Raw genomic sequence first — 18,370 nt, forward strand, 5'->3', positions numbered from 1 at the left:
CGAAACAACAAATATGCTCCAGGCCTACCTCCAACTTTAAAATAACACTAAACAACAAATATGCTCCAGGCCTACCTCCAACTTTAAAATAACACTAAACAACAAATATGCTCCAGGCCTACCTTCAACTTTTAAATAACTTTAAAAAATAACACTAAACAACAAATATGCTCCAGACCTACTTCCAACTTTGAAATAACACTAAACAACTTAATATGCTCCAGGCATACCTCCAACTTTAAAATAACACTAAACAACAAATATGCTCCAGGCCTACCTCCAACTTTAAAATAACACTAAACAATTAAATCACATGAAACAACAAATATGCTTCAGGCCTACTTCCAACTTTGAAATAACACTAAACAATTTAATAACACGAAACAAGAAATATGCTCCAGGCCTACCTCAAACTTTTAAATAACATTAAACAATTAAATAACACGAAACAACAAATATGCTCCAGGCCTACCTCAAACTTTGAAATTACACATAAGTTATGTTATGTGACATAACAGTTAAATAACATTGCGCATTAACATCGACGACCTCATAGAAATATCTAACTACGTCATACTAAGGGGATTTTCGGAAAGCTTGCAGCCTGAGCGTTAAAGCATTAACCGACCAACAGAAGAAAACATAAAAATCAGAGTCCGTATATAAACATGAGTTATTTCATGTCGCTCATAGAAATCGTATAGCGCACAGCAAATGGGGCTAAATTGATCATAGACATAATATAAAACTGCAGTAGACCGAAACGAGGTATTTCAGCGCCACGAGGTATTTCAGCGCCACGAGGTATTCTAGGAACGGAAATCGCGAACATGCTTGGTGCGTTGAAGGCAAAGTCAGAACTATCGGTAATGTGATAAAATGAGGTTTGCGGCTTCGGATTTATTATACGCATTTCATAGAATAGCAGAATGTCGATATAAAGTGTGTGGTGTCGTTTGATTTTTTTATTATTGAGGTATATTAATCTACAATTTTAGCGTTACCGTTACCTTTTTTACATATGGTTAGTTATAACAATGAATTACTTAGTTACTATTGCAGCGAACATGTTTTAACAGTGTGTGTTTTATAATTTATATTGGTGCGAGTAAAGAATCCTTTACCTTCGTTATCTGCTAACTATATACCAACTTGTAACACTTTCGACCTGCTTATTCTCTAACGTATAGCAGAGGATTATTCACTAGTGCCTATTTCTTTCATATCCTTCTGCAGAAACTTTTTGTTCAGTCAGTTACACTTTTGTTAAGAATAATATTTAATAATACACTGGCAATAACAAAGTTAACTTAAATATATAAAATAAAAAGCAACAAAGTTAACTTAAATATATAAAATAAAAGCAACAAAGTAAATTTAAAAAAAACAAACAACAAATTCAACTTATATAATATTAGCCCGGGCAGCGCTTTTCCCTGCAAATTGTTTTGTCTTAATATTTTGTGTAAATTGTTTTGCGTGATTGTGTAATCTTAACCTGAAAAATCTTTGAATGGCCTTAAAACATAGTTGATGGCAAGAGGGCAATTGAAATAAATTTAGGTTAATGCTATTTAAAAGTTTAGACATATTGCAGTCTAAGTTTTCAGCACATTTACGGAAAACAACACTCGGCATGCTTAAACAATTTAAATGCTTCCTGTGAAGGACTACACAAATAGTTGGTGGTTTTCTTTAATGTTAAATCTCCTGGAGTGTATGATTTGTACATCAACAACAAAGATGCTGGTGTTGAGGATGTGAATGCACTTTTGCACACTGTACAACTTAATTTTGTAAGCTCTTTCCAAAGTACCCACCCACCAACATATGCTAGGCCATTGATCTCACATATGTCGTTTTCCAGATGAGCAGCTTCAGACAGAACTTCTAACGGCATATCTGATGCAGGGATAAGTGACCTATTGGAGATATTATTTTTCACAAATTCCAATAAATTTGGAGTATCATCAGTGGCATAGGAAGATGATTTTGGAACTTCCATATATTGGGGTATGGTGATGAGGCGTAGCGTGCATCTAAATTGCACTGGTTTTGGGTGCATGTTGCCATATCCTCGGCATTGGGAAAAAACATTTTCCAATGCATCCTGTGTCAGTTTCCCAGACATTAGGAAAGCGTGGTTACCCTGTGACAAGAACATTGATATTTGATATAATATGAAAGTTTCCCGATGGACAATATTGTTACCTGGACAACATGATCTTGGTGACGAGACAGGACACTAATGGTGGAAAGAGAAATTGCAGCTTGTACAGGCTTCCAGTCTAACTTACCAATTTTCATTTGTTGAAAAATGCTGAGTGCCTATTTAAGTTGTATATTTGTTTATTGATGGATAATCTCAACTAATTGGTATAACAGCTGTAACAACCTCTTGTATTTCCCAGATTGTTTGTTCTGAATTCCTACATAAACCATTTTTTGGATGGCGAACATTTAACTGGTCAAACCACCGATTGCACAATTCAGAAAAAAAAGCTGTCGTCAAAGCATCATCATCGAGCACTCCTTTGTTGTGCAATACTCGCAGAGCAGATGAGGTGGAGTGACTTAGAAGCTACATATAATATGGAATAACACAAAGTAACACATGCATTTGACATTGTAACTAACCTGAGCAGCAAGTCCAACATTCATTTTTTGAAAGTTGCTTGGAAATAAATGTCTCCATGATAACTTGTGTGCAAGTTTCAGCTCCGAATTTTTTTGAAATTTAACTAGTCTCACAATTGGAGAAATCGAAACCTTAATTTAATTTTCAAATAACATTCTGCCATTTTATTTTTAAACAATTTTTTTAAGTGTCATAAGTACCTTGCTTGTTGGTAAACCGTACTTATTCATTACCCACTCGGGTAAATAAGTATCTTGGTTTAACAGTGCTGTCCTCATATTTTTTAGAAGATGGGGCACATCTGCCAAAAAGTAGAGCATCTCATCTTTGATGCATGGATGTGGGATGCAAGTGGATATCTTGGATCTAAAATCAAACGCGTTCTAAAGATCCCTGACAAGTAAGTCTATAATTTTACCTCTGTGTTGTCACACCGGCTGCTTTCCACATGCCACGGTTTGACCCTGCCATGTCGCTTACCACGGCCCGAACATTTAAACCTCTGCTGTAAGCCAAAGTTAGTATAGACCAAGTTAGGAAACGGATTGTAAAACAACGAGTCTTGTTACCCATTGTCTCGCGTCTATGACGTCATAGTCGCCACCATTACGGAGCCCATGGCATAGCATTTTATCATTGCTGGGTGCTGTTTTTCGTTTAAATATTGCGATTTTTTCAAAACCAAGCACTTCTGCGCGTAAAAATGGTTTTCTACTAATGTTATATCTTATCACAATAATAAACCTCACAAAAATAATCAACTTTTATTGAACACTCAATCGATTAAAAAGTAAAAAAACAGAAAATATCAGGTTTACTAACCAAAAACATAAAAGAACATGTTTAAAATATAAAAATACAAACAAAAATAACATTACCATAAATACAAACGCATAACATTACCATAAACTGGTGTATAGCTGCAGTTTTGCATGTAAATTGCCCAGACTGCAGAGTATGGCAGGTGCATGCGCGATTTTTTTACAGACTTTCGGTTATGCACGCCACAATTTGTCCTACGCACGCCAATTAATTAAACAAAGAAAAAAATACGTATTAAATTAAGTAAGATTTCCTAACGAGGCTTGAAAATGTACATGCTTTGCACGAAGATTTTTAATGATAGCACGCGCGAACGCGAAAAATAACCGTCTTGCACGCGCGAGATCTGGTCAGGAACTGCCATACTTTGCAGACTGGTAAATTGCCGTGATTTTACTTTTTGGCTCACAAACTTAACACGTAGGCTATACCCGGCAACGAAACTTAAGGGATCTGTGTAAAATTTGCCTAATATCGAAGTGACATTGAGGAAAACAATACTAAGTTACTATTTTTGGTCCTCTGCTTGAATTAGTAAGCTACCTTTTTTGCGTTACGGGTCTTTATAAAATCGGAAAACGCGAACCCCTTATCTGCTAGTACTTAAGCAGTTTGGAGCTGCATGTCCACTCATGTTGGATTATAAATGTAGTAAAGAATGGCTCTGTAGATTCGTAGGTATGATCATATACTTTTATGTAAACTAAGCTGATTGATGCTAGTCTTAATCGCCAACGTAAAGTATCCTGTTAAACCACACTGTACGCCGAAAACCAGTCAAAATATTAATTTACTCCACATTAATTCCTAGATTTAATATTATATAACAAGATTTATATTAGTAATTATATTTTGAATGTTAAAACAACCGCTATACGTGTTTTCTAGCTTTGTATCGCTTAAAAGAACTAAATAAACACACGCCGACCATGCATTTGTATAAGCGATTCACGCTCTGTGGGCTCCGTAATGGCGGACACGAGCGCCGTTTCCTAACTTGGTCTATACTAACTTTGCTGTAAGCCAGGAGTGTGCAACCTGCGGCCCGCGGGCCAAATGCGGCCCGTAAAGAAAAATTGTGCGGCCCGCGACGCAATATCAATTTTGAATGCTGTGCGGCCCGCGAAACGAGTAATAATTTAATTGAATTAAGGATGTGCGGACCAATATCTTTTGTGTTGCAAAACCAACCGTCTCTACCAACTTTGCCAAAACCTACACCTGAGTCTAATGTATTGTATATGACGTAACAATTCTCCAACGGTTAGCCTCCTATGACATAACCCCGAATTACTAGCTTGTACAAAATGAACAACACACTTCACAAAGCTGTCGATTGCTGAGTAGTGAGCATTCTAAATATCGTCGTGTAGAATAAAACTAAGTCTATAACAGTCCTAACCAACGCATTGCAGTCTAATACTGTTTTATTGTAAACTTGTTTTCAGTTTACTTATTACTTGCAATGGCTAATTATGTAGCTAACGTGCAGAAAACTAAAAAGAGGAAGGTTGAGGAAGAAAAGCGAATGTTTCAGACAAAATGGACTTTTGAGTACTTCTTTATTGAAAATACAGATAAAAGGCCTTTGTGTCTGATTTGCAAACAAACTGTTAATGTTACTAAAGAGTACAACGTTAAACGACACTACGAGTCAAAGCATTCTGAGGGTGTTTATGGTAGGCTAGATGGACAGAACAGAAAGCTGAAAGTGAGGCAACTACAGGAAGAATTAAAGGCCCAGCGGTCGATGTTTCAAAAAATCCACAGTGATAGCGAAAAAGCAGTCCGATGTAGTTACCTAATCGCACAGAGAATAGCTCAAACTATGAAACCTTATTCTGACGGAAACTTTGTGAAGCAGTGTCTTATTGATGTCGCAGAAGAAATGTGCCCTAAAATGAGGATTGAGTTTGAGAAAATAAGTCTGTCACGGTGGACGATAGCGAGGCGCATCGATGATCTTGCTTGTGACATTAGTGACACTCTCAGGGATAAGGTGAAGAGTTTTGTTTCATGGAGTTTTGCGATCGATGAAAGTACGGACCAGAGGGACACAGCACAGTTGGCCATATTTGTAAAAGGAGTGGACAAAGAGCTAAACGAAACTGAAGAACTTCTGGCACTACAGCCAATGAAGGGTACGACAACTGGTGCTGATATCTTCACCAAAGTAGTTGATGCCTTTAACAATTTTGGACTAGACTTGTCCACCTTATGTGGAATCGCAACTGATGGTGCTCGATCTATGTCTGGAACTGGCATTGGATTTGTAGGTCTCATGAAGTCTGCATTGAGAGAGAAAAAAATCAATGACGATATAGCAATTTTTCATTGCATTATTCACCAGCAAAACCTGTGCGCAAAATCCTTAAAATTCAAACACGTTTTAAGTCCGGTTATTAAGGCAGTAAATTTCATTCGAGCACGAGGGCTCAACCATCGCCAGTTTCAACAGTTTCTGGGTGATCTCAATACTACACATCGAGATCTAGTGTACTTTTCCGAGGTACGTTGGTTAAGCAAGGGCTGCATGTTGCGGCGATTTTACGAACTGCGGACAGAAGTCGTAAACTTTTTGAAACTAAAAGGGCACCCAATAGCGGAAATGGAGGACGAAAATTGGTTATGTGACCTAGCTTTCTTGGTTGATATAACTACTCATCTGAATGAACTTAATACAAGACTGCAGCGAAAAAGCCAGTATGCTAATGAAATGTATGGTCACATAAAAGGTTTTATGAACAAATTACGACTTTGGAAAGCTCACATACAAACAGGAAATCTTTTCCACTTTTCAACTCTGAAGGAGTGTGGAATGCATCATGAGAAGAAAATTGAATTTGCAGACCAACTTGAAAAATTGTTAAATGATTTTTTGGCTCGTTTTAAGGACTTTAAATCTCATGAACATTTGTTTGATATTTTTTCTTCGCCATTTAGTGCAGACGTTGACAAAGCACCAGTTGATATCCAACTTGAACTTTTGGATCTCCAAGAGAACACTGATTTAAAAGCTAAGTATTTGGAAATGAGTCTTGGCGACTTTTATCGAAAACATCTCAACCAAAATAACTATCCACATTTGAAAATATACATGGCTTCAAAAATGGCTCTTTTCGGCTCAACATACTTGTGTGAACAATTTTTTTCTAAAATGGGCGTTATGAAATCCCCCTATCGATCGGTTCTGACAGACGAACACTTGGAAAACGGTCTTCGAATTGCGAGTACTTCGATTAAAGCAAATTTGGAAAAAGTCATCGGGAAAAGAAGCCAGCTGCAAATTTCTCACTAAAATGTTTTAAATTCTATGTGACAATAAATTTGAATACCAGTTTTCTTTAGGAATTTATGCGTCATAATATTTTGTTACAAGGAGATATACCTATTAAACAGTCAACAAGAAAAATAAACTATTTTTTTGTCCGTGCGACTACTAGATAGCCAATGTTACATAAACGTGTGGCCCGCGGTTTCACCCAGTTACTTATATCTGGCCCTTCTGTATCAAAGGTTGCACACCCCTGCTGTAAGCTATCTCCACTATTTGTTTTGCTACCCTCCACAACACAAGACCTGACACTGCATCTCCCGTCAAATAGTAAGCTTGCAAAATATAATAAAGTTACACATCAAACAAACTTATTTTCTGAATAATTAGTTACCTACTACTTGCTTCCATTTAGTGTTCAAGCCCTTCAACATAAAACACAAACCATGAGATGCAATTTGCACGTTGTCTTGGTCATTAGAAGTCTTGGTCATTAGAAGTGCTAAAGCCATTTTTACAGTCTCTAAAGACCACTTTGTCTGCAAATTTCCTTTTCTGACAAGATGGCTTAATTGATCTGGCTTTAAAAACTCAGAAACCTTTTCTTTCAACATTCTGTTCTGCTTAAATATAGAAAATATGATTCTGATTGTAGTACAGCCTATTGAAACTGTAGTGATTATACCTCTTCTTCCAAAACTTTAATTTTTTCTAATAGACATCCACAGTTTAAACATTCGGTTCTGTCCTCGATGGTAATTTCTCTGCCTACCTCCATCGTCTCTTCACTTCCTCCACACTTGTAGTAAGTGTGATCATGTTGAAAATGATTCTTAACTGAACATTATTTAGATTTGTGTTAATTGGTTTAAAAATAAAAGATCATCCTAAACTTACCAAGTTGTGTTGGTTTACTGGTTAACACCCTTTTTTTGTGGAGTTCCCTTCTTACGCAATGTAACATTGGACACAAAGTTTTAAAAATGGTTGGCATCGCATTTTTGATTAAAACTTTGCGTCCTTGTCGACCGCGAACAACAAACTGGGTGCTTTCAAAGTGTTCCTGTATGTTAAAGTTTAGTCGTAAACGTAACGTAGTTGTGGTGCAACCATAATTACCTGGCATAATTTGCTATTCACCGTGGGCTTGAAACTTTCTTTTCCGCAGTTTCTTACCCATTTTTTATTAAAAAAACGATTTTGCGGAAATCGAAAAAGTCTGCAGCTTTTTTCTGTGTTGGTGCAGTGTGGAGCACAGCAATTCGGCATATTTAAATTTAATATTATATACCGGGATGGACTATAACGAAAATTCTATATATTTGTTTTGTGTTGAAGTTAAAAACTTTAAAACTGTGATTAATTAGTTTAAAATATTTTTAAAATTCCCGTTGCTAGGGTAAACAATCGGCGAAATTTAGCCCCATTTGGTTGCCCTGTAAGATTTCTATGGTGATAAAATAACTCATGTTTATATCACAGAAATAAAAAAGAGTAGAACGCGCAACTGCTCAAAACCGTGATATATTCTTTTTTCTATTCACGTGACCGCCAACTCCGTCCCCATTTCCCTTCGTCTCCATTGTAAAAGATAGGCGCATAGTATTTTTGGAAGGTTTTAGCTGTTTATTTTAAAAACTACACCAACTATTCAAGTTTGTTAGACTGGTTTAGTTATTTGGTACGTTAACGCTTACAGTTTACCACTTGTTTAGAAAATTTAATTATTTAAAAAAATTAATTAAAAATTTCAAACAAACGTTTTTTTAGAAATATATATATATTTATTAGAAAATAGTTTTTTTACACAATAACTTTAAATTAAGTCAAAAAACGAAGAAAAACTACACAAAACGTCATCGACTCCATTGACTACAATAGTAAACGGGAACGACCCGCGAAAGAGAGACAGTGTATCGTGCTCTCTCCTTTGCCGACATTGGAGATGTGCCTTCTATTCTTTTTTATTTCTGTGGTTTATATACGGACTCTGATAAAAATAATAGAAAAATACCATGAACAACTATCAAAACCAAGGTATTACTACTCTAACATCTACGAAGCAGAAACTTCCCTTTTTAATGCTAGCCATACCGAGCCACCAACAATCAGAAGAGATCTTCCACAAGTCTGGAATCAATCTTTGACACAAGTACAACACCCTCCAAAAGAAGGAAAATTACTGAAAAACACGAAACCAGACAAACCCCTTAATCCCACCCTCACCCGCTTCCCTGTTTTAATATATTTAATCTAAACCTTTAATGTAATAATGGCTCTAAGCGGAAACACCAATAAGAAAACACCTATCATTACTATCGGTACAATAAATGTTAATAGCATTAAAAAAAGCTATGAGGTCAAAAATTATACCAACGAAAATAATGTTAGTATACTATGCCTACAAGAGGTAAGATGCATGGACTACACTATCTGCCAAAACATAGAAGCATCCTGCAATGTGACCCTTTTTGTGAACACAATTACAGAAAAAAAAGTTCAAAATTTTTATTGTGGAACTGCAATCCTAGTTAAAAAAATAAATTATCCATCAGTATAAAATTTACCATGAAATAATTATACCAAATAGGATTCAGAAAATTAAAATAAAAACATGGATATCTCAATATATACAACATTTATTTGCAATCCGGTAGCTACAACGAAACGACCAGCATCCGACAATTAGAAATCCTAGAACAAAAAAATTGAAAATAACCCGCTAACTAAAAACTTACTACATACCTAGACACATCAGGTTATCAAATATATGGGAAACATCAACGGGAAATATGGTTGAAAATAGAAAAAGAAAAACATTTATATGATATACAAAACTACACAAAGATAAAATTGTCTATACTCGGACCACCTGCAGCTCAGCTACACGCATCGATAGGATATATGTAAACAAAAACCTACTCCCTCGTACCATCGACTCTAGCCACATTCGAAACAGCTTCTCCGATCACAATCTCTGCCCAATAATAAAAATAAGTATAGAATTAAACAGATAATGGGGACATTCATATTACAAAATCAACGACGCTACCCTAAAACATCCAGACCTACAATGTATAATTCACACTAGCTGGATAAATTGGAGACTACAAAAACTATCCACAGCCAAACAAGAGATCACAGATCTAATGAATGAACACGTTTTAAACTAATTAGCATAAGATAATAGAGTCGGGAAAGATGGGACACCTTTAACACATAATATCCAAATAGCCTGATCGTGTTTTAAACAATTAAAACGGTCTGTGGAAGTCGTGAAGATACGGTTTTATAATTCATTAAATGTTCTTTGTTTACTACCAAATGAAAAGAGAAAACAAAATGAAAAGGTGTCCCATCTACCCCCACCCTGCTATATTAGTTAATCCTTTTACTACAACGGTCGACTGGGCTCGATCAAAAACAAATCTGAAGTAACCAACAAAACGGGTTCTAGTCGCCATTGGTGACTGTAGAGCAGTAGGCGGAATGTATTTATACATGTATTATAACCAATGAAACTTATGGCGTATGAGGATTGAGTGATTGGTAAAGAATATGTGTAAATACGCTTTGTACAACTCCTGTACCAAGTGTTTATTGTAAACTCACACTAGTTAACGTTGTGGTCGCTTAAAAACGTTTGTTTTCATGAATTTTGACAAACCGTAATCACGCAGTAATCAGGTAATGTTAGAAGTTAATATTAATCATATGATGTTGAATTAAAAATAATGTTTCAATTACGATTATGATAATACGGTATAAGAGTAGTGCATTTAATGCGTCCCCACTTAAATGCTAAAAGTTTGATTCAGTCGTGAATCGTTGTGCAGATATAACACGCTTGCCGTCGTTTCCCGCCAAACTCCAGACAGTGTTTCCGCTATGTAAAGTGCATGAGGAAAGTAATCGTTAATTAATCGCTCATCGTGCGGTTTTAAATCTGAAAATTCAGCCTAAAAATTATGAATATATATTACGATTTGATTTCAATCAAGAGATTAAAGAAAAAATGCTAGAATTAAGAATTAGGATAAGTGCGGAAAATAATCACCCTATCAGCAACAACAACAACAACAAAGCCAAGAACAACTGTTCGACGAAAAAGGATCTATATGACCACTAACGTGTTCAAAAATGTTGGAATGGTGGGAAAAAGCAAAATTAATGAAAAAAAAGAATGCATGGAATTTTCCAAATATATAAGTCGCATAGAACGGAATCGATACATATACTCAGTTCAAAAACTAAGCGATATCAAAGATAGTGATGAAAATTATAAGAATAATAAAGAATATATAAACCTACAAAATAACGTCAATATATATGAAAATAAAATCAACCAAGGAGCGCTAATCCGAGCCAAAGTAATAAGCTTCGACAATGAAGAACAACCGACCAAAAATTTCTTCGAGTTTGAAAAAGCAGCACAATCAAGATGTAGCATATACACCATTCAAAACGATCAAGGGGTGATAACCGACAACAAAACAGAAATAATCGACATTATACACGCCTATTATACAAATTTGTGGGAAAAAGATAATAAAACTCAAGCGCAGCAAAACTACTTAGACGAAATAGAAACGATAACCTGGGATCAAGAAGAAACTAACTATTTAAACCAACCAATAACAGATGAGAAATAAAAGTGGACATCACCTCTCTTAACAAAGATTCCTCCCCCGGCAGTGATAGACTAACACCTCAACTATATAAATTAATGGATAATGATTTTCCCAATGATCTAGCTGAATTATTTCACAACATTTATCTAAAAAAGTCTATGCCATTGACAATGAGAACCGCAATAACAAAATTAATTTAAAAAAAGGAAATAAGCAGGAACTCAAAACGTGGCGCACAATATCCCTACTAAACAACGATTATAAAATACTTGGCAAGATTATAAACAATCGAATCAAGCCAATCTTAAACAAATTCATTAGCAATAGCCAGCACTGTGGAATACAAAACAAAGATATACATAGAGCAATCTATAACATACAAAGCGCAGACTCTGCTCGCAAGTTAGGAAAAATGATAGCGATTGACTTTGAAAAAGCGTTTGATAGAGTAGATTACCCTTTCTTACTCAAAATGCTTAAAAAACTCAATTTTCCTTACTACATTACACAATGGATAAAAATTATATATACAAATCTAATCAGCAAAATTGAAATCACAGAACCTTTACAGATGATATTCATATAAAAAGAGTTATCCGACAAGGATGTCCCTTAAGCATGACCCTTTATATAATCGGCATGGAAGCACTTACTAGAAAAATAAATCGAAATAACAAGATAATCGGCTATAAACTCAGAAACATAGAACTTAAATGCGTCCAATACGTTGACGATTTAACATTTTTAACGGAAAGGGCATCTTCTCTTAATGAAATCAAAAAAGAACTTGTTCAGTATGAAATAGCTTGGAGTCATAAGATAAACATGAACAAAACGCAAATCACACGCAATAACTCCGAAACGAAAGAATGTCTGGCAACAACAAACTGGCAAAACAACCTTCAACAGACAATAAACATTTTGGAAATCCATTTTAGCCTCGAAGTGGATACAACTGCACAAAATTGGGTAAAGGCAGTTAATACAATTAGACATGTAAACAAACCAAGAAACTTAACTTTGAATGGAAAAACTCTTTTAATAAACACACTAAACGTTCCCCAATTATTACATACTGGCAAACATATCTCATTACCCTTAAAATATGAAAACATACTATACAACTAATGTTTCAATTCGTTTGGTCCCCATCAAAAATATAAAACGAGCAAACCTACAGCTACCAAAATCAAAAGGAGGAAAAAAATCATTAGCGCTCAACTAAGCAGATTCTATGAAATATCTAGATTGAAAAAAAAAAGTTTTTACTTGACCTTCTTCCATACCGACGATTCGTCTAATCCATATATCCGGCAGCTATTTTCTTTGTATTTGCCCTATAATGTATCTCATGTTCTATTGTCAAGATGATTCGTATTATTCTCGCATCTATTTTGCTTTCGCCCCTTATTTGTGCGTGTGTTTTGGCGCATGCTGCACTGATGAGGTCGCGATTCTGACTGGATTTAATCCATAAGATCACACTCTGAGCAGCGAAAGAAAAAAAAAATGACAGGCAGTGGGTCCAAGGTGAGGCCAAGCCATTGCACATCGTCTTAGCTGACCCTTGCGATTACCCCAAATGTGGGTAACTCGGTCGTATAATTTCAGCTAGTGGGGACTGCGTTCGCGTTATCCCTGCCCTATTATAAAATCCTTGTACAGTGGCTAAGCAGTGAAGATACTCGGCAAATACATGAAACCAACGCTGACGAAAATTAAAAAATATTGAAAGATGCTTGGGAAAAATTTATGTTTCAAACACACGCAATGTATAAACATGACATGGCGTGTTGGTAAAGTCCCTTTATAATTAAGAATATCTCGGTTGAACCACTAACCACTTCTCTTTGACCAACTCATACTTACCTGCCGAGGGCCTTCACTGCGATCAGGCAGGCAGTGGATCTAAGGTGAGGCCAAGCCATTGCACATCGTCTTAGCTGACCCTTGCGATTACCCCAAATGTGGGTAACTCGGTCGTATATTTTCTGCTAGTGGGGACTGCGTTCGCGCTATCCCTGCCCTATTATAAAATCCTTGTATAGTGGATAAGCAGTGGAGATTCTCGGCAAAAACATGAAACCGACGCTGACGAGAATTAAATGACAATAAAAAAAAATATTGAAAGTTGGTTGGGAAAAATTTATGTTTCAAACACACGCAATGTAATAATAAATATGACAAGGCGTGTTGGTAAAGTCCCCTTATAATAAAGAATATCTCGCTTCAACCACTTCTCTTTGACCTACTCATACTTACCTGACGAGGGCCTTAACTGCGATCAGGCAGGCAGTGGGTCCAAGGTGAGGCTAGGCCATTGCACATCGGCTTAGCTGACCCTTGCGATTACCCCAAATGTGGGTAACTCGGTCGTATAATTTCTGCTAGTGGGGACCGCGTTCGCGCTATTCCTGTCCTTGGTTCTACCTTGCCAAGGAGGTCAACAAGAATCCGGAGACCACCAATGAGACTACAAGATTATGTACAAAGTATACTTGAAGAGAAAAGTGGTCCGCCATTATAGTATAGTTACTATATTAGTAATATTGCATTGTAAACGCAGTCTCTATGTTGAGACCCTTAACCCTTTTCGTCATAGCGATTAACGTTTCGTTAACCACGTTTTATTCTTTCCGTTTTACGTACTACCGTTGTGTTGCTTTACAATAAACCGTTCTTATGTTTATCTCGCCTATTTGGTATTCGGTTAACAATCGAGGTTTCACGACTAGCCAGCAGGCATGGTACTGGCGCAATGCAAAGGCAATGGAAAAAACCGGAAGATTGGCAAAATATAGCAAGAAATATAATATAACAAATAATATTAAATGATTTAGATGAGCAGGATACCTTGCAATCAATGCAAACAGATGATTGCAATATGCAGCCGGATAAATTTTAAGAGCAGATATCGGAAGGTCACAAACTAAAGCCGGGTGCACACTGCGAAACGATAACGATAGGGAAATCCCCAAACCTTAACCGACTGCTCCCTGATTCGTTGAAACGACGTTTACGATTGTTAACGATGGACATACACATTGCTTCCGACGGCCAGTTTGCGGTTACGTATTGTGTTCAAGACCAATGACATCTAATGATCTAACAACTGTTTTGAACTAACTATTTCATACATGTTCAACCCTAAGTCAAAGCAGACACTTCTACTTGCAAATAATCACAACATAACATTTAGTTTTACGTTTTATTTTTGTGTAAAAACACAGAATTGAAGAAGATGTGAAGGTATAAAATAATAGTACTGAAACTGAAAACATGTGTATGTATAAAATAAAAGTACTGCAACTAAAACATGTATGTATAAAATAAAAGTAACCATACAAAAAAAACTTAGGTAGAAGTATAAAATAGGTACTAACACTAAAAAATAATGAACTATAAAAGTCAAACAATTAAAAAACTAAATAACAGTGCTAAAGTATATCAGCATACTGGCGGTGAAAAAGCACCAAGTGGTAATGATGAAGAAGTGAACAATTAAAGTGCATAGAATGTTAACAGTTACAACGACTCAGTTGTAACTGGTGTAATGTCGGAATAGAGTATATTTGTAATTTGCAGTATGTAAACTGCAACAATATTTGGTGGTTTGCTCCTCAACTCTGATGCCACGAATGCTGCAAAGTGGTCAAATTTGTCGAGTGTAGATGGGGTACTTAAATTTTCCAATCTATTGCTTGACTTTTGAAGTACGTTGAGCATTTGACTCTACGATACAAAAAAGGTTTGTTATTAACAGAGTTAAAAATAAGTTCTCATTTAAGTACCTGAATTGTACCTGAATTTCAAAACTACTATCAGTTGATTTTTTTTTGTCGTTTCTTAGAAGGCTCTGTTTCAGTGGACATAACTGTTTGTGGGCTATCTGCTGGCTCTGAGTCAAGTAAAAAGGTCATATCATCTTCCAGTTCAACAGCAGGGCTTTCACACTGAGTAATGTTTGTTGCTGAGCTGTGAGCTTCTTCATTAATTCGAAAATTATCTTTGGTTCTGCAAATGGAGTTGCAAATTCAGTTGACAGCCAAATGATAGAAATTCTGAAAATACCTTCTGTGTTTTATGTAGCTGTCTAAAAAGTGTAGTTGCTTAAAATAGGGCCATGTTTCCGGTGCTTGAGAAGCTGATCCACTTGGTACTTCTGTACTTTTCTTATGTTTTCGAGCATATGTACTTCTAATATTATTCCATCTCATTAGGCAAAACTGAACTGCAATTAATTATGGAGACAATTAATACATGCAAAGACTGGTTTAAACAAAACCTTTATACCTGTGCAATTCATTTTTTCAGCAACTTCTTTCCATGCACTTTCAGTTTTGTGTTTGTTCTTTTCGTCTGGATAATATTGGTTGTACAGTAATGGCAAGCCAGAAATTATATCAATTAATTTTCGATTTAAATTTTCATCATCCATATTTTCTAATTACTGTACAGTCTGAAAACAAAGTTGAATTAAAGAAAAAAAAGAACAACTGAAAGCATCCAAAGATTTTAATGAATGATTAAAGACACTTCAATTATGTTGACCAATTGTCCATTGCCATGGCACAGCACCAGATGTATTAAAATATTTACATAATTCATCCCTAATGAATCTTGCATCATTGCCATAATAATTGGAGCCAATATCCCTAATTCTATGAAAATTTATAGAGTTTGGAACGGTTTGCCTCCAAGAACCTTCGACACAATCACCAGAATTTAGACCCACATCTCCATAGTTGTGTTTTGCAACTGTTGAACATTTCAAACATATTGAATAGTTGCACAACTTACCAGATTTCCAAAAAATGCTTCTAAAATGTCCTGACTAAATGAATGCAGACAAACATAATCAAGACATTTACCCTGTTTACATGATCGGATTGGGACGTCACACGCATTTCAAATCCGATCAGCTAAAACGTTGTATTTACATGGCGCGTTTCAATCGGATTGAAACTGAAATGGGGACCGAAGCGTTTGTAGTCGCCAGTTTTAATAAACTTTATTACCGCAATAAGTTATCAGTATAGCTTGAATTATAACAAACAGAAGCCTTAATAAAGTGCATTTATACATTATTTTAATCTACTTAACTGGTTCATCTAAAATTCCAAATACCGTTATTTATGTGCTGCAAACACTTCAGATGGGTTGTTGCTATTAATTCAGACATTGCTGATCTTCTGATACACATACTAAAACATATTGTGTTTCTGCTAGCTGAGTTCCACAAAAGTGTGCTAAGTTTTGTCCTATGCTTTTAACAAGTATGACATGTGTCAAATGAATGGTTTTATTTGTTTAATTTATTGGTAGTAGGTACTGCAACAATAAATTAATTTATTGGTAGTAGGTACTGTGCAACAATAAATTAATAACAAAAGCAAAATATACAAAAACAGTAAATCCACATGTTAATCTGCACAAAACAGAAGTTTCAGACATAAAAGTTTGGGTATCATACCACATACTTCATACAGACAACCAAATACACTTTGACAAAGAAGTCAGAATGACTTATACGATTTTCGAAGGAAGTTGCAATAAAACTGGCATTTTTAAATGAAGCAGCAAGTGTTTGTGTCATAATCGATCATAATAAAATATAAACATATTAGCTATCAGTAAAACTTCCATTCTTCTATTTCACAAGATATTTTTCTCGTGGTGTTGGTGGTTCCTGAAATATAAGTGTAAATTATACTGGCATTTTTAAATGAAGCAGCAAGTGTTTGTGTCATAATCGATCATAATAAAATATAAACATATTAGCTATCAGTAAAACTTCATTCTTCTATTTCACAAGATATTTTTCTCGTGGTGTTGGTGGTTCCTGAAATATAAGTGTAAATTTCAGTTTTAATGAAGGCACTAAAAGTCCTCCCATGTTTACTAATTTTGCGCATTTGCATTCTTTAATCTCCCATCACTTTGATCACTCCACCATTTTGAATTCATTGCACACCTTTTGTTGTTCTTGTTGCTGCCAAATATGTTGAACAATACTCCCAAGATAATAATTCATAATAAAAAATATAGTTGACTGTAAACTACTACAATTGTACCTGATGATTGTGTTATTTGACTGGTGCATGTACAAGCAATTGCCCTTGCAAATAATGCTGGTCAACATGCTATGTTATGGTGGTCTATGCCCTCTATAAGAATAAGGTATTAAAATTTGCAGTACCAGTGAAGAATGATCCCCACAATTTTGTGGTACCATAATCAGGTATCGTTACAGATTAGGCAATACGCATGTGGTTGAAAAATTTTTCAGTAGCACAAATTTTGCTTGTAGACTATAAAAAGCTGTTTTTTACCTATTTCAAAGAGCGAAATCTGCATTTGTCGGGTAAAATTTAATTAATTTGTCATGTTAATTCATGGGAATTTGTTGCCAGATGTACACATATTCCCTGCAAAAACACTACGTTAACTGTATAACAGGTCCTAAACATCAACATTTCCGACTGTTTAATCCAACTGGATCGCTAAATCCGACCCGTAAACCACTAGTCTGAGCGGATTGAGGATCGGTCAGCTTCAATCCGACTCGCCTTTTTCTTTTCGCCGAAAACGAGAGTAGCGGATCGACCAGTCGGATTCGAATCCGACTTAAACCGTCATGTAAACAAGGTAATTAATTGTAACAGCCTGCGAGATAATTCGATAAAATTGTTTGTGGTAAACAACAACCCCTCCAGAGTTGGTCGGGTCAATAATCGTTTGTCTCCTCCTGGGTGGTTCACTTCAACATCATTCTGAAATGGTTGTAAAGTTTTCTAAATTAGATAAAAAGAATACTTTGGAAATACGTAACAAATAAATAGAACAAGTAAGCAACCTTCGATTTTGGCAACTTTTTTATGAAACCACTCCAACCTTGTGTCTAAACAGTTGCGAATGGGGGAACTTGTACTGCAATTAATTATTTCAGACCATCTGCAAAACATTATATTGAGTTATTCATGATCTACAATGCACAAGGCATAA

General features: G+C 35.7%; 1 protein-coding gene, 2 long non-coding RNA genes, 2 other non-coding genes and 1 pseudogene across 8 annotated transcripts; 4 read left to right on the forward strand and 2 right to left on the reverse strand.

The window, feature by feature from the left end:
* Positions 1-226: 226 nt before the first annotated feature.
* On the forward strand, positions 227-8,260 carry LOC149724446 (uncharacterized). Of its 2 annotated transcripts, XR_016386561.1 has the most exons (4): positions 227-1,796; positions 1,868-2,607; positions 2,926-3,038; positions 7,150-8,260. It is a non-coding gene; the product is annotated as an uncharacterized LOC149724446 (long non-coding RNA). The 2 variants fall into 2 exon arrangements; XR_016386560.1 differs by having other exon boundaries at positions 543-2,607.
* A 4,610-nt stretch (positions 8,261-12,870) lies between these two features.
* On the forward strand, positions 12,871-13,007 carry LOC149724447 (U1 spliceosomal RNA; annotated as a pseudogene).
* A 219-nt stretch (positions 13,008-13,226) lies between these two features.
* LOC149724448 (U1 spliceosomal RNA) lies at positions 13,227-13,390 on the forward strand. The gene has a single exon (XR_016386606.1). It is a non-coding gene; the product is annotated as a U1 spliceosomal RNA (small nuclear RNA).
* A 229-nt stretch (positions 13,391-13,619) lies between these two features.
* LOC149724449 (U1 spliceosomal RNA) lies at positions 13,620-13,783 on the forward strand. The gene has a single exon (XR_016386576.1). It is a non-coding gene; the product is annotated as a U1 spliceosomal RNA (small nuclear RNA).
* A 518-nt stretch (positions 13,784-14,301) lies between these two features.
* Positions 14,302-15,869, reverse strand: LOC149724450 (uncharacterized). The gene is made up of 4 exons (XM_089893160.1): positions 15,659-15,869; positions 15,437-15,596; positions 15,168-15,379; positions 14,302-15,097 (listed from the first exon to the last, which is right to left on the reverse strand). The coding sequence occupies exons 1-3, from the start codon at positions 15,801-15,803 to the stop codon at positions 15,187-15,189; spliced, it is 498 nt and encodes a 165-aa protein (XP_089749286.1). The 5' UTR covers positions 15,804-15,869; the 3' UTR covers positions 14,302-15,097; positions 15,168-15,186.
* A 791-nt stretch (positions 15,870-16,660) lies between these two features.
* On the reverse strand, positions 16,661-18,353 carry LOC149724451 (uncharacterized). 3 transcript variants are annotated; one of them, XR_016386564.1, is made up of 3 exons: positions 18,222-18,352; positions 17,268-18,138; positions 16,661-17,207 (listed from the first exon to the last, which is right to left on the reverse strand). It is a non-coding gene; the product is annotated as an uncharacterized LOC149724451 (long non-coding RNA). The 3 variants fall into 3 exon arrangements; XR_016386562.1 differs by having other exon boundaries at positions 16,661-18,138; positions 18,222-18,353; XR_016386563.1 differs by having other exon boundaries at positions 16,661-18,159; positions 18,222-18,353.
* Positions 18,354-18,370: the final 17 nt, after the last annotated feature.

Source organism: Ciona robusta, unplaced genomic scaffold (assembly GCF_009617815.1).
Source record: "Ciona robusta unplaced genomic scaffold, ASM961781v2 AP042731.1".
Lineage (NCBI taxonomy): Eukaryota > Metazoa > Chordata > Ascidiacea > Phlebobranchia > Cionidae > Ciona > Ciona robusta.

What these genes read in the sequence shown, in the direction of transcription:
- LOC149724450 (XM_089893160.1), bottom strand. Translation starts at nt 15,803, where the DNA reads ATGGATGATGAAAATTTAAATCGAAAATTAATTGATATAATTTCTGGC. An exon ending in TGAAAAAATGAATTGCACAG is followed by an intron (nt 15,597 to 15,658) that starts GTATAAAGGTTT and finishes AATTAATTGCAG; the next exon opens with TTCAGTTTTGCCTAATGAGA. An exon ending in AGCTACATAAAACACAGAAG is followed by an intron (nt 15,380 to 15,436) that starts GTATTTTCAGAA and finishes CTCCATTTGCAG; the next exon opens with AACCAAAGATAATTTTCGAA.